The sequence below is a fragment of the Thunnus thynnus genome, chromosome 17 (genome assembly GCF_963924715.1).
Source record: "Thunnus thynnus chromosome 17, fThuThy2.1, whole genome shotgun sequence".
NCBI classification, from domain to species: Eukaryota; Metazoa; Chordata; class Actinopteri; order Scombriformes; family Scombridae; genus Thunnus; species Thunnus thynnus.
In genome coordinates, this window is record NC_089533.1 from 15,414,707 (window position 1) to 15,438,906 (window position 24,200).

Below are 24,200 nucleotides of genomic sequence, written 5' to 3' on the forward strand. Positions count from 1 at the left end.
CTTTCCCTCTCTGTTTCTCCCTGCCAGGCCTCCCTGAGTCTTTTTCTCTGTCCTCTCATCTCACCCTCATCGCTCTGTTATTGATGGTGACATGCTGTCTACCGCTCTAGTGACCACACGCATTCACACACACACACACACACAGAGAAGTACTCACACACACAGTTATTCTCCTAGGAATCACTGAAGGTGCCATGTGTTCACCCGCTCTCTTCAGCTTTAGAGCATAATATGTTTCAATCTGTCACATACTTGAAGTTAGCTGCAGTGACTTTTTCGGTGTATCCTCAGAGGTAAAGGCCCAGCAGCCAGCTCCAACTTAGTCATAGTGCATTTTTTGAGTAGAGTTGTCAGTCACAGACAGAGTTTGGGACTGTTGCTCTTGAACAAAGACCTATATACACACACACACACACACACACACACGTGTGTGCGCTCCGTCATCTCTTGAGCGAGACACACACCCAATTCATTTCTGCTCTGCCTTGGAAGTTTAAAAAACTTGCTATTTCTGTGACATCCTCTTTTCCATCTTCACTCTCTCTTTCCTCTTTATTTCTTTTTCCATCTTAGTCTCCCCACATAGCCTTTGTGTCTGTCTGAGCCCGGAAGGCAGTCATGCAACGAGACTGATTAATAATTACAGAGTACACAAAATTGGGAGAGGGAAAAAAAAACAATTTCTTTGTCGTTTGATGTCCGACATGAGAGAGACCAAAATTACAAAGAGACAGAACACTATAAAGAGGAGAGAAAGCTTGCACATTCCTTTTTCAATCCTCTGCCCCTGTTCTTTGCTTTTTATTGCCTCCTTTTACTTTTGCTGTTTTTATCTCTTCTGTCTTTCTCTGTTTCTGTTTATTCATATAGTGTAGGATTTTTATAAACACTTAAAGTTGTTGGTTTGATTATGGGAAGTGATTGATCAGTGCAGTGAATATGGTTTTCTTTGTAGATATAGCTTCTTCTTTTTTTCTTATAGTGGTGTGTGTTTCTGTGGGTGTATGTGTGAACACCTGCTATGCTGACATAACTGTGTCAATGTACCATATCTTTTATGAACTGTAACACACACACACACACATACTCTCGCATACACTTGGCAGTCCTCCTTTGTTAAATACAGATAAATGTGTGGAGAACAGCGTCTTAGTCCTCCCCCACCACCCGCTGTGTGCCTGTTGTAATTTTGTAATAGTTGTACTTCTAATTGGTTTTAAGTCACACCCACCAGACAAAAAAAATCATTCTTCCTCCTGCTTGTCTGTCCACGGGGGAATAATTATCCATGCACTGTTAGAGTATTAATTTACAAGGGAGCAGGAGAAAAATGCCCTTACTGTACACATAGCCACACATGCACACAGTACATACCACACACATGCACAGCCAGTCATATTCTCTCCCCAACGTTGTCATCTTTATGCATTAATCAGAAGATAGTGGGTTTGGAAGGTTTCAGTGCCTGCTGCAGAAAACTCCTACATAGTAGCGCTACACTTTGTGTTTAAGTTCAGAGTTGAACATTTTTGTAGTTAATGTAGTCTGAAAACATGCTTGAGGTTCTGGGAAATTGTGTGATTTAATATCAGTTTCATAGAGTTATCCATAATTCTTGCTCTCAGCAAGGCATTTTTAATAATCTTTAAGTATTTATTATACGACTTTGTTGTATTTGAGTTGTTAAATATTGGTTGGGTGCTAGACGGATTCATTCTGTGCTTTTAGAGAGAACATACAAAAAAACCCTCTAATTTTACGGTATTTATCTAAAAAGGTCACACAATATAAAAATGGCTGAAGAGAACGCAATGGAGCTACAACTTCAAGATTTTATTAAAATAGAATTACTTGAGTCACTTTTGATACATTAAAAATTATGTTTAAAGTCTTACATTATGTTTTATGTCATGAAATGAGTATATATTTTTACAAATAGACAACAGTAAACGATTTGCAGTGAATAATTCATGACATTGATATTTTTCAGAGTTTTGTTTAGACTTAAATAAGACATCCTCTCCAAGAAGAGACATGTATTGGGTGTAGGAGCCTGCCAACTTCTAACACTCCAAATCCAATATGTCATATATGAATATGAGTAACACTTGGAGCTGATAAAACATGTCAGATGTGAGGAGCACATGTTGACATGATTGTTCATAGTCAAGTCTGCGTCCAAGTCGAGAATGAATGATGTGTGTCATTATGTGTGGAATACAAAGTTTGGTGACCGCAGTTATGAATATAAAAAAGCATCGTAGGAAGCTGATATCTGTGATCCAATCTGTCAGACATTTATTTGCACTTATGAGCTAATCAGCTAAAAAGCATGTTAATAATTGAGCCAGTTAACCTCAAATCAGACATAGACTCTTTATTTGCATTCCAAATGACAAGTGAAATTTCTTTATTTTTTCTTTTACATATTTGCTAATGATCCTGTGCATTTTTATGTCCACTATGTTTGACTTAAACATTTGTAATATTTAGTTGAATTAGGTTTAGGACAATACATTATCATATTGTCTGACTGAACATGCAAAATCTCAGCTTTACAAAAATAACACCCTCATACCGTCACCTCTCACTCTATCATTCTTTCTAACCCTCTATCCATCCACCCCGACGCACACTCCTGTCCCCACACACCCTGGGCTTGACAGCTGCTTGCTGGTGCTGTGTATGATGATGTGGCTGGGCCTCCTGGCTGGGCTCTGACAGCTCTCAGCATGAGGCTGTCCCTCTCAGTATGCCTGTCAATCCACTCAGCTTGCAACTGTATGACCTGACATTTGCCAGCAATAGCCGCAGTATACCTGCATGGAAGACACACATATACACACACACACACACACACACCTGGGTATCGGTGGTGATAGATGCTGTAGAACTGATTGCTAAACTGACTTTCCCATAATACTTCACTCTACACTTTTGTGTGGTTCCTGTGTTTTAAAATATGTTTCCACATCCATCTTTCTATTTTCTCTCATCACTTTTCTTCCTTCTTGAAAGTTCACTTATGCTCAGTACTTGCTTAACATTGCATTTCTGGTCTGCAATAGGGTTCCTGTTTCTACATATATTCATTTCTGTGTGTGTGTGTGTGTGTGTGTGTGTGTGTGTGTGTGTGTGTGTGTGTGTGTGTGTGTGTGTGTGTGTGTGTGTGTGTATTTGGTTTGAAGAGAGATGGAGAGCCAGCTGGACAGAGCTAGGGAGAGCCAAAGGCAGCAGATCCAGCAGGCAGATATGGCACTGGAGCAATTCAAGAAACAGGTGGAGCTCAGCTCTGAGAAGGCCTATGCTGACATGAAACTCCAGGTTTGATACACACGCACACATACAGCATACACACACACACACATATTTGCATAAAAGCATCATAAGAGCCTTACATTAAATGTAAAACTGGTCCTCAGCTAACACTACACGGTATCCTAGTCCACCTTTTTCATATTATATTTATGCATTACCCTAACCAATTTTTCATGTTTGCTCTATCACAAAGGGAGTGAGCTGTTTGACAGGCAGCAGTAACCAAGACAATACAGACACACACATGCACATACACACTCATATTTTGTAGTTGCAGAGACCCAGCCTGACCACATATGCAACAGGGCGCCACGCTGGCTGTACTTGAATTCCTCCGTGTGTCTTTCTCTCTCCGTCTCTCTCCCTCCCCTTCGCTCCGACTGTTTCATGATTTGCACCATTAAGCCATCCTACATCCTATAATGGGTCTTTTTCCGGCCACCTCTCAACGGCTCCTATACTGAAAAATCTATATGTAAGAGACAAGAACATTAGCACCCCTAGGCCATGTTCACTCATTTAGTCACTCCAAATGAATGATATGATTTATTTATTCATTTCTCCGCTATCACACACTGACCTCACTTCCTCTCAGTGGGTGTGACGTGGGCTGGCAGGGTTGTGATGGAGAACAGGTTAGACACATTAAGCAGTCAGACTAATTAGTACGTTAAGCCAGCCTCACGATCGGCACTCCGCACCGCGTGGGCTGCTGCTTATTGGGAGAGTTCTCCAATCAATACACGCTCAGCTGTCAAACTTCTGATGCTGTCTTACGAGTCAGTCTGGCTATAGGCGTTTTTGTTGAGCATTTTTGGTAGTACTGTGTGTGCTTTATTGACAAGGCAGCACTGAGTGTGGTCCTGAATGTTTTAAAGGGCTGCATGTTAAGGAGATTAGCAAGTTTTAGACACTGATTAGTGAAGTTTCTCAGCTAATCAGTGCGGTGGGGGAACATGTACTGTAAGAAATGGAGAGAGTTTGTGTGGGAGTCGAATTTCTGCATGGATGTTTGTGGGCACACAGAGCAACCTTTATTCCTCCTGATTGAATTTGAAACGTCTGTCGTATCGACGAGATTAATTGAAGTACTGCTTGCATATCAACACTAAAGAAGGCAAAAAAAACTATATTCAAGGTTGCAAAAGCTTGAATTCCCCAGAAAATTAAATAAAGTTGCCTATACATATTGCATTTTGTATGTGAAGGACCATTTTGTCAGTATTGAAAAGGTTGCTATATTTGGATTGTAGCCAACTGAAGGATTTTTAATTTTTCTACTGGGAGACAGAGACCCTTGGTTTGCTTTCTTGGTTGTTCATCCTGCTTGAATGCTGGGCAACATGTGTATATATATGTATGTATATATGTATATATATATATATATACACACATTAATTTTTTATTTTTACTTGAGTAGCAAGTGATGTCTTCTTTTCTTGGCTCTTGGAAAGTGTCTGTATTGGTGTATTTCTCCTCTCCTTCCTCCCACTCTTTTCTCCTGTTCTCATCCTTCCATCTCTTGCTTGCTCCTTCTCTCCCCATTGAGCCCCTGGCATCCCGATCTCCGATCTGACTTTATCCTCAGCCCACATCAAAACCACGAGGGAGAGGAGCAGTCTCTTCTGCATCCCTGTCATCCTCTCTCCCTTTTTCCCTCTCCCCTATTTTTCTTCACCCACCCCACTTGTGCATCCACGTTCTCCTGCTTTAATGTTGCAGAAAGCATTTCAAAAGAAGTTTTTACTCTCTTTTTCATCCTTCCATCTTTCCACTCATCGTCTTCCTCCCTCTGTCTGCTGATGGTGTTATATCTAAATGGATTATCTGTATCACTTCGCTTTCTCTGTCTCTCTTTCTCTCATTTTAAAATCAGCATCCCACTTTTAGATTGCACTTAAAGGAAAGAGACTGCCCTATTTTAGTTAGAAAAAAAAAAAGAAGCCGCATACGGAATCAAATCTCTGTTACGTGCATAGTTCAAAGGAGGCTTCAGCATTTTAAATGGATTAATCAAAACACATTTAGCATTTCCTGAGCGTTACACACAGAATAGCCCAGATACAGAGGGGTTTCAGTAAATTACATTTCAAATTGTTGTTGATTATCATCACCTGAGCAGAAAATATGAATGTGGTAGGCTGCAAGGAAGTTGAGTTGAGATAAATAGCGTAAATATTGTCAAATCCCTTTTTTTCCAGAAAAACAGAAAGAGGCAGAAGCTTACAACTTTCTTATTTCTAACCGTGTCTTTAATGCGAGTCTTAGAGTTGCGGTTATTTTCTTGTACCTGTGAATATGTGAATATTGATGTGAACTACTAGTGTTACATATTTAATGTTAATTATAATATTATACTTTGATGAATAGATTAATATATTGATGTTCTGTTATTACAATATCATTACGATAAGATCACACGTACTGTGTTGAATATATTTCTTCCCAATGGCAGTTCATTAAATTCAAATTAAAAGGAAAATGTTACAGCAGCATCACTCTCCTTCTGTTCAGTTCTGCATGCATTACATTTATTGTACAGTAGTCATGCCGCAATTACACGCGACAAACCAACCAAAACTAAGAGAAAAATATTGAGCAGAATTTTTAACGCAAATTAACATCCAGTTTTCTGAAATGAGATTTAGTGTAGGATTCTAGGCATGTACGCCGACATAAATGTATTACAGATTGTGAGCCCAGCCTTAATGTTTTCATATCAAACATTTCAGAATGTATTTAGATGAACGTTGAATTATTTTCAGTCTGTCAGACACAATAGTAAACTTTTTGTTTGCTTTCGTCTCATGCCTGCAGATGGAGAAAGTAGAAGAGGACCTGATCCGCTCCAAGTCCCTCAGGGAGAACCAGGCCAAGGAGTTCTCCCAGCAACTTGATGCACTCAGACAAAAATATGAGCAGCAGGTCTGTATGAGTCTGTAACTTTCTGTCAGTCTGTCTGCAGTGTGTTTGTCTACCCGTATCTCCATGTGTGAATAGTTTCCTTGCTTCTGCGCTGGATATGTAGCCAGGGGAAAGAATTCTCCTCTTGCTTCCATCATCATCATCACATTGTTATCTTTTCTCTATTATCAGTGAACACTTGGCCCGTCGGAGCCAGCCGAGGGGACTGACATCCATGTGGAATAGTCTTGTTATTCCTCCCCATCTGTTCCGCCTGATTAATTTCTCATGATAAGGGATACGCTTTAGATTAAGCTTAGATTGCGTCTCAATAAATATCTTAAACGTTGCCAATTGAAAACGAATGCAATCTGCGTAGCAGACGCACAGTCTCCTTATCATCGCATCTCCGTCTCTTCTTCAATTAGGAGTCTAGAAACCATTTTCACAACTCATTGAAATCAAGCTTGCTGATAGGAAGTCATCTTTTATGGAGCATTGGATTCAATTAAACCACAGAAATGGATATTATCAGAGGAAGCCAATGTCATTGTAGGAGGAGCATAGTTTATATTTCTATTACCTAAATTTTACTTTAACCTCAGTGGCCTGGTGGTGGGATTTTTATCTTTGGCTGCATTTGACTGTACTACAATATACAGTATAATTCACCATTTTAGCTATAAAGGATTTGCAATTTAATTAAATCTAATATTAACTCTATAAACAATGAAACTGTACTCTTGAGTGTCACCTTCAGTTATCTTTTTGTGTTCTCCTATGTAATTCAGTAATCCTCAAACAAATATTGTGGTTTAAAACAGCTTCACTATGTGATGTACTTACTGTGATCAATAACTGTTTGTGAGCACAAATTCAGGCAAAATAATCAGGATTTCTAATTTAGGCATAACTATGCAACTGATTGCACCATATAAATACCAAAATAATACATAATTATTTCATATTTTACATTATGCTAAAAGTTGCATCTCCCTATGTCCCTATGATACATTATGACTGACCATGTGGTACCACATGAGCCTTGAGAGCATACAGCAATAACTGGTGTAACATCTCTATTTGCCATCTGTATCCATAACATGATTGATTTCCAGGAACCAAACCAGCACTCGACCTGTCTGCTAATAAGCATGCTAACACTCATTTCCAGGCCAGATGGAGTTTCACTGCGTGTAAATCACTGTAGATAGTTGTAAGTGAGGAAATAAGGCCAGTGTTATTTCCTAGGAGTGGTGAAATGGTTTTCTGTCAGTGATTTGCTCCGTGGTTCGATGGTTGTTTTTGTAATTATAAGGACATTTATGAGGAAAAATCACACTTTCACATGACTTAATTAGGATGTTTGATGAATTCATTTTATTCATATATTTTTAAATAATCCACCAAAAACAAGTTCAATCTGAGAGGTTGGTAAATGCATGTTTTCAGTTTTGCTGCATGGGTACATTGTCATAGAAATCAGACTAACGCAGCTAAATCAGTAAACAGATTGTATTTATGTCCAAAAGACATTTTATCCCTCTATAATGATCTAGTAACTGTAAGAATTTATCTGTGTTTTGAGTGCCAACTAAAGTATGTGTTTCAGAGGAATCATAAATTCCATCTCATGTGAAAAATAGGTACGCAATCAAAGCGTTGGAGGAAATATTCAAGTGACGATTATCATCTGCTGCTACAGAGAGTGGGGGTGCATTTGACAGTTAAAGGCAGCTACATAGGGTTAGCAGCACATCAGGAAGGCTTTTGTCTTAAAGATAAAACCATATAAAGATAAAGGGCCTGTCTATGTGATGATGAGAATGTGAATGCGTGTGACATTATTTTCACAGATGGGAGGGTAGAGGAAGAGAGAGGAAATGTGTCTCTTTATGAACATGTAGATTATTCATGAGTTACTGTGAGTGGAGCCATCTACAGTATATTGTGTGTTCATTCTATATACTGTGTTTGCGCATGCACAGGCGTGACCCAAGTATTTGTGTGCGTACATGTTCACCTATGCCTGCATGCGCACGCACTTTACGCCTCCACTCCAGAGAGATTGGTGTCACAAGATCGCTGGGGTCAAGTTTGTCCATTCAGACGGTCACAAAAGAACATTCCTCAAAGGCAGCTTCAATGAGACTTTAAAATGGGAAGTCTGTATGAAGGAGTTGTTTTGCAGCTCACCCTCATGGCAGCTGAACGTCATGGAGCTCTGCCTCTTGGCATGGGAGTGACGTAGTGAGATCAAATGGCTGGTTTGGAGTCATGACCTTGACAGTTAAGGGAAGTGCTCAACAGCTTCACTCTTCAGATGTTAGTTTGGTACAATAAAGGGGTGTAGTTTATAGTCATGCAAGTGTATGGACGTAATGTACACATAGACAAATACACACTATCATCTGTACTCATTGCTACTCTGTGGCCATCTTCAGTTCAATCCCTACACTGAAGAATAAGAGGTTTTTCTTTCTTCCATCTCTCCCTCCCTTCTTACCCCAGCCTCTCCTGCTGGGACCAAACAGGGCATCTGTTCTACTCTCCTCTACACCCTCCTCCTCCCTCCTCCTTCTCAAACATTTCAGATCTACCCCCCTGGGGTTGAAAGAATCCCATTGCCTCACTGTCCTGTCTCAATGCGTGCAATGCACACAGTCAGCCTAGGCTGACAGGAGTCGTGCTGTGCAGTAACACCCGTCCTACTCTGTATCTGTGGCACCAAGCTGTGCTATAACCAACTCAATCTTCCTTCATAAGCGCCACGCCGGTCCCTTTAAGAACCGCAGCACCCAGCATCCTCCACTGCACGCTGGCACTACGTGATGTCACAACCAGGCTCCTTGCTGGGTCTGCTCTCTGTCATCTCCTCTCCTCTCCGTCTTTTTCTTTTGCTGTTTTTCTCACAATGGATCTACCTTGCCCGTTTCTTCATCCTCGTTTCACCTCTCATCCCCCCTTTTCTCCAAAACACTCACGGCCCAAGAGCGAACAGTAAGCCAGTATGTCCTCCTCCTCAGTTTCTGTTAATGCATGTCCTGCTGAGGAGTTCTCGATGCAGATGCCTGCTTATCAATCTGTCAGCTGTAACTCGCGCTGCTGTATGAATCTGACTTACCCAGTGGGACAACGTATTCTGGCTGTGGATCTTATTTGTATCTATTATGTCCCTGAATGGAAAATGAAGGTGGTGCAAATTTGTCTATCTGTGGAAAGTATCACAGACATCAGCATCGCCAGTGACAGCAGGTGGAAGATGTTGCCCACATTCTGCAAAGAGTTTTTCTATTGGAGCTATGTGTTGTTCTGTTATGTCCTGGAAAAATGGCATGTGTGTGATGTATCTTGAGCATGTTTTGTGTGTGTGTGTGTGTGTGTGTGTGTGTCTGCCACACTAGTAACTGAGCCCCAGAGATAAAATATATTTTCATCCAGCCATAATTCCCCCCATTGCCCCCCTGAAAAATGAAGTGTCTATTGTGGCCATCCAGTGCCGAGGATGGAATCCGGCTTCCTGTAGATAGCCCCTCATTTATCACCTTCTCTGAATAGACACAACGTTCGAAGATAGGGCTGAGGATAGAACAGGCAGCGGGCATAGAGGCTGTGGATCTCCGTTCCTCTGGCAGGCCAGGTAGGGTGCCGTCAAGCACAATGTGCAGGGGATTAGCTTCAAAGCAGGGAGGCGAATGGGCCCCAGGCCCCTGCTGTCCTTTCAAGGCTCCGGCTGGGGCTGCACGGCTGGATGGTGTGGGGGTCACTGGTCCCCCCGCCATGGGGGAGTGGGAACCGAACAGAGCCTGGGAAAGGCTTGGGGGCTCGGGGCTGGGAACTCCACTGGCAAGGCTCACCTCTCAGCAGGTGACTCCACTCACAGACATGTTGGGATAGAGACTCGTTTCAGCTGACAGGATGTTTAAGCTCTGAAAAATTGGGGCTTTGCGTCCCATTAGAAGAGTTTTATTTTCCTCTACTGTATTGCATATAGCTTGGTGTGGCTCCAGAGAGACCACGGTCTACTGTACGTTTACAACATATCATATCCTTCTTGTTGATTGGTTTATGTAGATCCTTACTCTAATCTGACCTCATCTACCCTTCATTAGCAGTACAAACGCTACTGATGGTGGTTATTGCTGGAAAACTCCTGTACTGTAGAGTGTAATTCCATTAAGTGATAAAACATGGAAACTGATATTGATAAATTGAAAAATTACTAATGAATCTGCAGAATAAAGCTACAGGTAAAAGCAGTATTATCAACAATCTTTTAGGATCTTCTTGGTTCTCCCATAAGCTTCAGCTGTCTCCTCGTTTATTTCTGATTTGGGTTTATAATGATCATCATAGTCATCGCCTAAGCCGATTTTCGCATGCTGTCAGATGCATAGCATGGGGCATTGGGTAGTTACTGCAGCCAGATGGCTAACCCCTGCCAGCTTTCATGCATAGCCCAAACTAGCTGCTCTTTTATATGCCGAACGCAGAATAGGGCGAGGGGGACAGATTTGAAGAGAGAGAGGAGTGGGACATTTAGGGCCAGTCTGTACAATTGGCAGGAGAGGTGGGAGGGCGGGGGAACAAGCCAGATGTAAACACATCACATCATGTCGTCTTCTGACAATGTGAGAAACTTTTAAGTGCTTTTTTTCCCCACCATCCTACCAACTGCACCAAATTGGTTGGGCTCTTGGGTGTCTGGGTGGAGGGAAGGGGTAGAAGGAACAGCACGAAGAAAGGATGGATGGATGGGTGGATGGACAAGTTGTCATGACGACAGGGTTGCTCTGAGTGTGTGTTGGCTGATGAAGTCTCTCTTTGCCTGCTTGTCCAATCAGATGGCTGAGCAGCGCATGCAGTACGAGCAGGAGAGGACGCGGCTACAGCAGCAGCACAGCGCGGAAAAGGACAGCCTGGTTCAGGAGCGCCAGCGGGAGGTGAGCAGCGTGGAGAGGCAGGCCAGGGCCGCTCTGCAACAGCACCAACAGCACACCCAGGAGTGGAGGAAGCGCGATGCCCAGGTAGGGGGTCTTCACTGATCCACGTTCGAACACACACACACATGCTGACCCATCGCTCTCCCGTGGACAACCATTTTGTATTTTGCCCATTGACGTTTTCCTGGGGGTTTCAAAAGCACAGCGGGTTAAGACACTTTTTTTACTTGAAGAGACAGATATTGATTTTGGGTGTGAATAATTTTATAGATGGTTGTATATTTGGTGCGAGCGTTTCGGAAAAAGTTGGATATTGCTATTTGAAAAAAATTGTTTGAGTGAAAACAAGGGGGGAGGGGTGCATAAAAAGTAAAATATAGATTAAACAAAACAAAAAATCATACTGCCCTAACTTCTGATGCTATTCTGATGTTTTTAAAATTATTTTTATCGCAGCAGGGTTTCGTGATAGAAGTGTAAAGACTTGAAATACTGAAACCACAGGTAGCCAGATGAAGGGGATGAAATCTGTTCCGTTGACTGCCAAGCTTTTATTCCAAAACCCTAGGTTAAAATTCTCTATTCTTTTCCACTTTACGCTTGTGGACCAGCGTCAAGCGCCCTGTACTCCCACCGAAGTGTATCTCTGTATGGCATTCTCCTCTCACCGCAGGTAGCCATCTCCCTCCGGAAAACGGTGGTTATTCTCTTATTACAGCATTGAACGCCACAATGAGTTTATGACATTTGGGTCTATATTAATGGATACCCCCTGACACTGCGAGGCTATTCTGTTACCATTTAGCAAGACCAGCAGCAGGTCTTCATCTCACACCCCTCGCTCTATCTTCGCCTCTCTCCAGCCTGGGCTAGCTTGGAGCTCTGTGGGAAGCCATTTGACAAACCAGCCCCCAACTGGGGATGTGTTTGACTCTTCAGGCTTCCTGATGAAATGGACATTGTCAGCATGCAGGGAATTTAGTTTATTGGCCGTTAGCTGGAGATAGAGATTCGGCCAGACATATGTTGTATTTCTGGACAAATGGTACTCACACCAAAGGTGGGCACAGATGGTACCAGACACCAAATGAATGGCGAAGAAATCGTACTTGATGGAGCCTATTTTGTGTGTTTTATCTTTTCATCACTCAATACAATAGTTTTTCAGTAGTGCTTTTAGAGATAATTTACATTTACCTTTAATAACAGCAACTGATTTTAATCTTTCCAAAGGTGCTCTTTAATACTGACAATGAAAGCCTATGCCTGAGCCTAAAACACTCTTAAACCTGTCAAATTTTGATTATTTTGTCTTTTTTCTTAACTTTTTCGTTTATGTTTATATTTTATTATGAAAAAAGATGCTCCCGTTAAGGTTCAAAATGGCACCCTGCTGATAGCTTGAATGTCAGAACATTCTGTCATTTGTAACCTCTGTGAGACATCGAGGCAATTGTTTTATAGACCGCTAGAAATCATCTTATACCGCTGTACTGGTTGGCTTGCTTCACAGCTGTCTAAAATGTCTTCATAATGCCAAAAACTGTATAACATGAGGGAAAAGTTATGTTTTTTCCTTTTCTTTCCTTCTCATCTGCTTTCCCTTTTCATATTTTTGGAAAATGTCTTTCAGAACACCCAATGGCACCAGTTAGTGTGTTATTTGGTTTTCTGGAGATGCCGTCACAACAGGACATTTCTGCTGATAACATGGGGTACGACTCATGTCAAAATGACGTGTAGTCTGACAAAATCTCATGATCTCAGGGGGTGACAGAAAACAAACTTCCCCAGTACTCACATTCTCAGTTCCCGTTTGCTCGTGCAGCATTTTGAGTAGAGATCAGACGCCTGCCTAATGTCAGACATTAAAGCAGTAGAAATCAAGTTTTTCATTCAGGCCTTAGAAAGATGAAGGACAGGAAAGTGAGGTTCCTGAAACTTGGGGAAATGTGAGCTGGTTTGACTTCCTGTGCGAGAACTGTTCCATGGATGTGCTGTTAAAATGACAAGAAGCTGACACACCAGCAGCCATATGTATTAAAGATGAGCTTTTTTATATTGAGCAAAGACACAAGATACGTACAGAAAACATAGAGCACTTTCTTTACAACATGTTATGTCTTTTTTCTTTTTTTTAAATTTCTTTTGGAGTCAAGAACTTTCCCAGCCCATCAAACAACACACTCCCACCACATGGGTCAGATGGACAATGATATTATCATCAAGTGACATGTTAGTAACAGGCAAACCCAATCCCTGCTTAGCCGATCATTATTTCTCACTCTCTCCGTCTTTCTCACACTTTTTCTCTGTCTTCCTGGAATTGTTGGAAGGACAGTTGCGGCGAAGAAGCTGGCTAACGAAACAGCAAATGTCAGTCACACACTCTTGGGATGAGTAATACCCACTCATCCCCTTGATGTGGTGGGACACTAATAAATAGCATTCCTGACTCTTGCCTTGTGTTTGAGAAGCAGAGCCAATGAGTCGTAGCAGCGATTGGAAGGAAGAGCTCAAAAAGTCACAGAGGGACACGTTGTTCTCATCCCACTAGAGTTTATTATCCAAGACAATCTGGCTTCAACCACTGTGTAATCGCTACATATTATAAAGACTATAAGAATAATCTGTTGTGTTGAATGCATTACTCATCATATACTCTTTATGCTATCTTTCCTTTTTTATTTGTGGCTTAGGTGTTGCACATCATGATGCCACTGAAAGACTTGGAATTAAGCAGCTGTGTTCAAGGCCTCGTATGTAGTTGGCATCCCACTGACTCGAGGGATTAGTCCAAATTTCCCAGCCGTCTGGACCTGAATATTGCTTTTCTAACAGAATAAATGATTTCTTAAGCCATTTTTAAAAAGTACCAGAGCATGAATGGAAGCTATTAGCTGATCAATGCCCCCCAGAGGATGAAGGAGTTTTGTAGACTGGTTTGGGGATCCATCACCAGTATAACGTCTACTGAACACGCTCAAATCTGAGTGTAGTGGCCTTTCTTACTTCCCCTCTAGAGATAATATGATGATAAATGTACAGTGTGTGTGCACATCCACCCATGGAGTGTTAAAATATGTTTAATACAGTTTAGGAAAACTATATTTCACACTGAGGTCACACTAGACAAGAAATCCAACCATCATAATTCCACAATTTTCCACTTGCCTGGGAACTTTTTAAGGAGTTAGTCATTATTATGTAGTCTCTACAAAGTGAATCTTTCTTATCTTCTAAAAAACATTTTAGGAAAATGTAAAGATTAATTGTATTCTATGGCAAAACAAATTAATATTTCACTGGTGCTATTGTTCTTAATATACTGCATTTTGTGTCTGTGAGGCTATTGAATTGTTAAACATGAGTAAGAGTTTGACTTCAAACACTGGAGCCAGCGTTATAAATTAATTTGAAGCCTTGTTTTTTGCAAACAACAGAATTGTTTGTTCTATGCAAAACCCATCATTCATATTTTCTCCACGCAGCTCCTCCTCAAAACTCATTTTATGAGTATTATTTTCCCGAATAATTATGTCTTTTCTAAAGAAACGTACATGTCATCTGGACTTCAAACAGCATGGGAGAGAGCGAGAGTCTTGTGAGGTCTTTCTTCTGGGCTGTGATGGACTAAATAATGATGCTGTCAATTTTTCAAAGAATTTCAATCCCAAGAACGTGATTAAGATGAGTCAAATGAAGAGGGTGATGACAGATTAAGTCAAAGGTAAGAAGATGTCTGATGAAGAGAAAAAGGCAGACAGCTAGACCAGTGTGAACATTGATTGTCTCAGCACTTGTGTATTGTCATTTACCAAGTGATCAGTCCTTGAGATCTGGTATTGTCAAGAGTTCTTGTCTTGTTATTTACTGATTTCCAGTAGTGGACAAGTATCCCGCTGAGCTGGCGTGTCAGCGAGTTTGTTATTCTTTAAATGATTGCATCACATCATCCCATGCACATCTGAGTATTTGTAGTAGAACCCAGATGATTTTTTTTTTTTTTTTTTTTCAAATTTAAAACGATTGATCATGTACTCAGTTGGTACCGATGCTCTGTTACAGCATGCTTTCTTTTAAACCATGAGGCCATTCAGTTTGTGCATATACATCACATCTTGGATTTCAGCCAGATGCATTTTTATTTGGCTGACAACAGTAAAACATTCATTTCGACACTAACCTATGGTTACTTTGCTTAGTTCAGTCAAATATCATACACTAATACATATGTATTGTTTATGTTTGACTCTAATACATTATGTATCTCATTGAAGGAGAAACTGGTTATTTTATGTTTCAACAGTGCAACAGTATTCAGAAAATATACATACATACATATTTATATACTGTACTTACAGATCATTACACACAGGATGGCTGCATATCTCCCTTAACAACATGTTTACAAACCAATATTGTTGGGAGTTGTACTACAGATAATGAAGAAAAATGTATTAAAGAAATAGTTAGACATTTTGGGAAATACGCTTGTTTGCTTTCTTGCTGAAAGTTAGATGGGAAGATCAATACCACTCTCGTGTTTGTGCATTAACTCTTGGCTTAGAGGCAGGAGTTGATTAGATTAGCTTAGCATAAAGATTGGAAGTAGGGGGAAACAGCTAGCCTGTCCAAAGCTCAAAAATGTGCCTACCAACAACTCTAAAGCTCATTAATGAACATGTTGAATCTTGTTTAGTGGTATCAGTCTTCTTATCTAACTCAGAGTAGCGTATATCCAAAAAGCATATATTATGACTATTGTGCCAGGTCATCAGAGTCTAAAAAGGCAAAATGTCTGTCTGTCTGTCAAGCTAATGTTAAACTAGACTTTTCTCACAGCAGCCATCTGAGTCGTCATAGCAGGAAAAGGGCAGGAGTAACTAATAAGATTAATTATGGCTTAGTTCCATTTAGGTGGGCCTGTAAGCCGTGCCAGTGAGCCAGCACACACAATACCAGACCACTGGCATTGGCATGCTTAAAAATAATACAGCTATTACAAGTATTAAATCATATCTGTTTTTGTCAGGTCAAGAGTCTTTTGCCTTTTTATAGTTTTGTCATCTATATTTCATCCTTTTTATGATGGGAAAACATATTACTCTCTCTTCATGTATGGAACATTTTTTGACCAATCAAATCCCCCTCAGATATAAAGTGTAAAAAAAATATTTAGTCACAGGGGATTGTAAAAATAGTATTTTTAATATCTGACAATAATCTACAAACATTTTCTCAAATTAGCATACCAGCGAAATAATTAAATCTATAACTAATGTAAAAAAATATTCTGAACTGATCACACAGTTTTCCTTTTTTGTTTTTTTGGTTTCATCTGTTTTGTTGAATCGTGTAAATAAAAGATAAGAAATGACTGTGAAGCAAAGACAGATTATGCGAACACTCATCATCAAAACATAATCAGTTTTCTTCCTACAAAGAAGGCTTACATATTTCAGAACAGTGGAAAGAGATGGCAGCTATGCAGCGGTCGTAATCAAACATAAGTAGAACACCACCAGTTTTATCGCCAGTACATCCTGACTCTTAAGTTCACAAAGGATGTTGCTTTGTCAATTTTTGATAGTACAATTTGCAAGGAAAGAAGCACATGGGTTAAAATGCAATCAGTAAATTCTCATCATGTCTGTGTAATTAATTTACTAGTTCTACTAAGTTATTGAGGCAAAGTAGTCACTCCTTGTGCTAGTTCTGTAAAGTTATGTCTCATACAATATTGTACAAAGTTTTGATATCTAGATGATGAAATCTCGTGGCCTCCCCTCTGCACTTGACTTTGACACTTTCTCTTGATGGAACGTACATAGTCTGTTAACCAATGATCTGTCCTTTTCCAACCTCTATTCTGATGTTTTGCCAGTCTTTTGTCTTTCTAGCTGACATGGTTTAACCCAATATATTTGATTTGACACTTGCCTATTGTCACCACGAGCTGCTTCATCACAAAGCTCCACATCAGCTGCTAACATGTGCCCTGTTGAAACATCTGTGCTCACTTACTTCCAAATGAAAACATGCTCTTTGGCCTCTTAAGTTTCTGAAGTGTCTGGAAGATTATACTCTAACATATTAAAAGATTTTTTGGAAGACAGATCATCCACATTTGTTAAAGAGAGAATTATACATGAAAGACTCTTCAGGGCTCAGATCTAATAGCTGCTTGACCTTGAAGGCACAAGCAGAGCAGAGAGACTGGTAATGTTGAGAGACAGGGGAGTGGGACATAAAGATAAAGGATTGCATGTGTTTGTTTTCACCTTGTATTCTCTATGAATGTGCTGCATGCCTTTTGTATGCGTGTGTGACAGCTCGACCACGTGTGGCTGTTTGTCTGTGTATGCATGTGTGAGCACGAGTGGATTTGTCTGTTTGTGCCAGTGTAGGAGGGAGTGTTACACAGAGCCACAGCATCTGCCTGTTTTTGTGACACTCCTTTGAAGTCTCTTTGAGTCTCTCCAGTGCTTGCTAAAAAAGACTAGACACTTTCTGATTGTCTTATCATAGTGTTGTCCTGGGATGCCCAGGCTTTTGAGTGGAAGGAGGGGGGCAGGAGGAGAGCACAAAGTTCAAACCAAAGTAAGAAATAAACCAAGTAAACTAAGGAGGTAGTGAAGATGTGCAATAGCTGGGGAATATGTGCAATATAGGTAGGGAAATGTGAAACGCCAGAACTGCAATGCATCTACACCTACAATTTAGAGTACTTTGAACTCATTGTTTCTTGTAAATTGTACAGAGTTATCATATTATACTGATAAATATATGTGTCAGATTCTTTATGTACTAGAAAATAGGCTATTTGAGGACAGTGAACTTGCGATGGCCCATGTCTTATCATTTATGCACATGCTTGCAGTTTGTAATAATTTGCAATGTACAGTAAGAAAGAAATGGTCTGTTTTAAGGCCTCATTTCCTCCGCAAGCAATCTCCATCACGCCAGCTTAGTGATGCGAGAGAATTTGGGAGAACAGTAAGTTATCTATTCCTTTTGACATTTTGACATTTCCTAAACTCTTGAGATGTAGCTTCATTGCACGTGTCAGGCCAATCTATTTCTGGTGTTTCAGAGGCTATGGGGGTTGTGCTTATTAGCATTTCCACTATGTAATGTTGAAGCTCACTGGCAGCACTATTAAAGGGCTCTTCTGGGCAAAGTCAAGGCTGAGCAGTTCAAAAAAGAGAGAGGTCAAGAGAGGGGTCAGGCCATCTCCGCAGCCCCCACAATGGCTGTGGCACACACAGAGAAAACAGAAACATTTAAGCGTGTTTGTATAACTCTCTTACATGCACACACTTGGCAAAACGAAGACACACTGCTTCACACTTAGATTCTGTGTTTAATTATCTATCTGCATCAGTCTAACTCTTTACTTATAGCTACCAGTATACAGTGTATTGACAATTCTATGCATCTCTCAGTGGGGTATCATTACACAGTGTTAATGTGTCAGATTGAATGATAAGTAAGGATGTAATCTGCAGATATTGTTGTAGGACACAGAGTCTCTCTCTTGTCTCTCACATATGTGAATGTCAGACTATTGATGTAGCATTATACAGTGCCAGAAATGTATGTGAATCAATGGGAAAGTGTGTAGATCTTGTGAGAAGTCATATTAATTGGTATAATTAGTACTATTAACCCATTTACGCAGAAATCCATCAACAAGGTTACATAATAACCAGAGAATGGTTGTCAAATACTGTCCACTTCGCCTTGAATGGATTTGGACCAATGAGGAAATGGCCTACATGGCCTACATCCAAGTGCAACACAAACACATTTTTTGGGAACCAATAAAAACTACAGGGCAGATATCTTAATAGCACTTACCTAAATTCACTGTAAATCTCTGTATCTGTCTCTTTCCAGACAATTTCAGATTTGGAAGCCCAGCTGTCATGTCTTCGTGAGGAACTCCAGGTGGCCCATGTCCAGCATAAGCAACAGCTGGCTGAGATGGCATTGCTCCGGGAGGAGGAAAAGCAAAAGGCATTCCTGGACAAGGAGGCATCGCTGGACCGGCTCCGATCCGACATGGAACGCATCCGCAGTGACCTTGAAAGAAGCCACCAGCAGGAGAGGGACGCTGCTCAGGAGAAGGTGGGTGAAGATGAGGACGGAAAAGATGGGATAATGTCGGTTTGCAATACACATGTCGGGAATAGACAACAAACACTGCATTGTGGGTTAACATAAAGGCAGAGGTAGAGAAGTTGTATTAAAGAGCCTGGTTGACTGTGCAAGAAAACTGCTCCTAGAGTCAAGAAAGATGGCTGCTTGGCTTTTAGAAACGTGCCATTACACAAAGGGTGAATTAGGACAGAACAGTTAAGACACGTGTTAGCTTGTGGCTGTTAGATCTAGTAGGTCTAGAAGGTGTTTTGTTATGTTGTCTGAGCAATCAGTCTTTTTTAATCTTTTGTATGTATCGCTTACCTCCTCTCCCACTGTCTCTCTATCTGTCCACCTCTGTTTGTCTCCTTCTCACATAGATATTTCTTAGAAAACTTGTGGATGATGGTTTCTTTATCAAGCTGTTCATCAGTGTTGACATGGGAACAGATTGTGTGTGTATTGAGGATGAACGCTTGCTTGAGTTTGCCACGGTGGCAATGTTTGTTTTTCTTTACAGCCTGTACCTGATGTTTCTATCATGCCAGAATTCACACACACACACACACACACATTGAGTAAAGTTAAGGTGTTGAGGGCAGTGCAGTTGTACAGATCAGTGCATCTTAATGTGTGCACATCCACCAGCTGGGGCTAAACCTGGGCATATGTCCTCTCAGATGCACCAACAGATTGCACTAGAACTGACAAACACACACAGTCTTGTCTACACAGGAGGTGTTTCAGCCATGTTTTTCAGTTTTCCATCTAACGGGCATCTGATGGAACAGATACGCTTCCATTATAATCGGTACAGCTGTCCACACAGGCTGCATAAATTCTCACGTTTCTCTCGCACTATATGTGCATAAATGCATCCTGAATTGTATTTTTACGCTTCAAGTCTATTTTCTTCTGTTTTTACGCGTGTAACTACTGTGATTAGGTGTTGGGCTCTGAGCACTACAAAACACAAGTGACCCACAGTCATTACTGTGCCTGAACGCATCCTGTGTAGACACAGATGGCGCATTGAAGCTGCTGCTACTCTGCTAACAGGCTGCTCACGCTACCTCTCCTGTGTAGTCTCATTGAGATGCTCTGTCCTAAACACCAAATAAAACCCAGCATATTTCTTTCATAGTATTTTTTTACATCCCTTTCCTTAAACAGAAAGTTGAATAAGGTAATGGTGCTGTCTGTATTTACCACACATACTTATGTATTTGTGGAGATAAAGTCCTTTGGTTAACCCACTTAACATCATGGGTTATACTGTTTTGAAATGTACAAGTGAGTGAGGGGATTGGATTTACAGGAAGGGTCAACCAAAAGGGAAAACCACAGCTTTTCAGTAGATCTGTTATCCAGCTTTGCATTTTGCTATCTTGGTGAACCAGGAAGAACTTCAATTAGAGCTCCTGAGGTTCAGTATCTCTCCTGCTCTCTTTTTTTTCTCTCTTTCTGTGTCATATTCACTCCCCTCGCCACCACAGTAACTGGACCCACAGCTGGGAAATCACCCATAATCTTGTGCTGGTCTAGCAGGAAGCTGACCTAAGGTGGTGTTGATCAGAACCTAATCCCTCGGCAGGGCCCATCAAAGAGAGCATTTTTCATTAGACACCATCCCGCGCCAGCTGCGCAGCATTAGCCCCGGAATGCAGGGACCTCCAAAGCACCCAGGCGGCCATTTTGGCTCCATATGGTGCACAGAACCAGAGGTACTGAGAGGAGAGAGATCCGAGGAAAAGAGTGTGCTTATTACAGGGTAATCCTTATTTGAACGAATCACGCCATTTCCTATCAGTCCCTTTTTCTTTTGAATATGTGACGGCTGTTTTGCAGCTAAACGTTATTTTATCTTTTTGGCACACTTTAATTCCTCTCTCTCTTCCGTCTTCTTTGTACACGGGTAAAAATGACCCAAAGTTGTCAGGGAATCTGGAGTGGATTCAAAGCAGTGAGGCTGAATGTTGAACTTAGACTGATAACACTATCAGCAATGTGCTAGTTTCACTTTTTATGAAAGAGATTAATGATTTCTCCGTCCTTTTTTGTCAGCTGAAAGTGCATGCTTTTACAAAAAAAAACTCACCAAAGGTTGAACGTCTTACTTCTTCCCCTTTTTTCTACTTTCTAATCTGTCTCCAAGTTTGACTTCAGAGTGGGCAGGGAAAAGTTTCACTACTTTGTTGCGCCCTTTTTTTTCACATGGGATGGAAGTCAGCCAGGCCTCAGATCCATATTGACTCGATCGCCCTGTTTTGTAAGCTGAAAATTTCTCATTCTTTTGATGCAGACAGAAATGCTGTCCTCTGCAGTCCACCATGCTCTTGGAAGCAGAGTCTGGGCAGGCCAGCTTTTCTTTCTTTTTTTTTTTTTTTTTTTTTTGAACACATCTCCCAGATCCTGGAAAAAAGGCCAGAGAAATCCATTAAATCCATGAATGGATTCTCATCAAAGACGCATGCATTTAAGGGAGAGACGCAGAGAGAGAGAGGGGGATACAGGCAGATGGGGGGGTGTTTTGGGAGTAGACAGTCTGTTGGACAGACTGTTGGAATGAAATAATGAGAAACAGAATATCAGAGGAGATAAGATCAGACGTTAAGATAGTTCCATACATTTGAGCTGCACCAAAAATAAAGGAGAAGAGAAGGAAAAGTAATGGAGGTAGGCTGAGGAGAAGGTGTGTGGTGGTGTCTTAGTCTGGTTGCTATTGAAGTTTATCTTTGTAAGTGTGTGTGTGTGTGTGTGTGGCTGTGGCTGCGTTCATGGCTGAGAATGAACGTGCACAACCCCAGACCTCCCAATCTCCGTTCTCCACTGAGGGGCCTGTGAAGCTGCCTCTGTGCCTGATAAAGATGCCTCATCTCTGGGCTACAGTGAGCATGAATCCTGTCTCTCACCCACACCACTTCCTTATCTGACTTTATTATTCTCCTCCACACCTCCACCGTCCATCTTTCTGTGTCTTTTCGCCACAGCCTCCCTCCACCCTCTGCCTTCAAGTTGTGGCAAAGCACAGAGTGTTAGAGCTTTCTATAAAGAGTTGGCCTCACCAGAAATCAGGGCTGGACTTTGAGGAAGTGTGGAAACACACACACTCATTCACTAGCATATAAAACACAAGCCATATTCACAATTAGTGCTTAATAGAAGCAGTACATATATGAGCTTAAAGTTTGGTTAGTGGAGAAAAGCTCTTTGTGTTGGACCTCTTCACCCCACGTACTCACTCCCTGCTTGTCAATACTAGAGATTTGAGATAAAGCGAGACAAAAGATCAGGAGGCCTCAGGTTTGATAGGAAAAGAATAACGTCTGGAAACCTTGAATTCATATTTACACTTAGTCTGGAAAGCATGGCTCTTTGAACTGCTGTAGGAGATTAGATGTGCAAATTTTGTCTGATATGTATGTGTTGACCCGTGCGTGTGAGTGTAAATGTCACCATACTGTATAAATGAATGCATATTCACAAAATGGACATAGTGACAGAGGACAGGGTGAAGCCCACACTTTCTGATGATTCCTCGGGCAAGTAGTAGTAAAGGTATGTGTGTATTTGTAGTACTTTAAAGTTTGTGTGTGTGTGTGTGTGTGTGTACGTGCATGCCTACTTCACTTCAGATCAAAGGCAGAGGGCATTTCATCAAACACTAACCAAGTGTGACAAAACCACCTAGAGGCGAATATCATCCAATGGGAAAGCAGCTTTTTGGCATGCAGTAGCCAATCAGCGCTCCCCATGTCACAGCACCAGTGTCCCTTGAGCCATGCCCCATGTGACTCCCTTAACATGAAAGGCATGACACACACACACACACACACACACATACATGCACACAGGTTGAATATTAGAAAGCTGAGGTATGAAGGCCTCTGTCTTGAATCTCCTTTTTCTCCAAAGGGATTTCTGTATGTGCCTCCAAAAAGAGTTTTTTCCCATAAATGTGAGGCCGGCTCAGGCTGTGTGAGAAGTTAAGTGCTCTGGCCTCTGGAACTTCTTTTGTGTATCTTTACTCATTATGATTATGATGTAAAAGTCTTTTCAGATGACATAACGCAGTGTTTGACAGCCAAGTACTGTAGGTTGTTATGTTCTGGGGCACCATGGCTGCCAGCTGCTGACAGCTCCTCACAACAAATTCTATTAGACATGGTCATGACTAGGAACTGAACATTTCCCTGCCTCAACATCTGATCAAATATGTGTTTAGGTAAAAGTGACTTATCGGCTGTTATTTGATTAGTTTAACCCCGTGTGTAGATCTAGTAGAATTTTGTTTCCAGATACTCGCATTGTGTCTTGATTCAGTTGCAATGGATTGTAGTTCATATGTGCTGTCATAATGTGTCAGAAATTGTTTGTGAGCAGAGTTTGCCTCCTCACTCGCATCTGATTTTATCTGTGATAAACTGTGACCACAGCTTAAAAGAAAAAGTATTTGTTTGAGCTCCGCTTGGGACGAGGAATTTCGCTGACTATTTGGTACTTCAGCTCGGGTACAGACTTCAAAACCTTGTTTAAGTTGTTTGGCACAAGAAAATCCTCTGTATCTAACTTTTGTTTGTTGTGCTCTGCATAAAACTGACAAGGCAGCCTTTTAATGTGGCCGGAGATTCATCTGCGTTCACACTGCTTTCCGTGCGTAGACACATGACCACTCTCAAATGTGGTTTGACTGATTGGATCTTAAGTGTGTTCTTGTTGCATTTGCATCCATACGTCCACTTGTGATCAGACCACCCAAGATGTTTTTGGTGCCAAACATGAACAGGGCTTCTGTCTTTTCTATACGCATTTGATTTGCACTCGTCACATGGTAATGTTATGTAGATATTAAAATGTGATGTTTATGCTTTTGAAAATACACCAGGGAAC

At 41.1% G+C, this 24,200-nt stretch overlaps 1 protein-coding gene across 2 annotated transcripts in view; it reads left to right on the top strand.

Annotated features, from left to right (window-relative positions):
- Positions 1–24,200, top strand: part of cep112 (centrosomal protein 112) — a 100,136-nt gene that overhangs the window by 40,662 nt on the left and 35,274 nt on the right. For both annotated transcript variants that reach the window (XR_010924202.1, XM_067570163.1), the window contains 4 exons: positions 3,189–3,324; positions 6,136–6,243; positions 11,067–11,249; positions 19,068–19,298. Coding sequence is in view for 1 of the 2 variants with exons in the window: in XM_067570163.1 (XP_067426264.1) it covers positions 3,189–3,324; positions 6,136–6,243; positions 11,067–11,249; positions 19,068–19,298 (658 nt within the window). In the remaining variant the exon portion in view is untranslated. The remainder of the gene's footprint in view (positions 1–3,188; positions 3,325–6,135; positions 6,244–11,066; positions 11,250–19,067; positions 19,299–24,200) is intronic.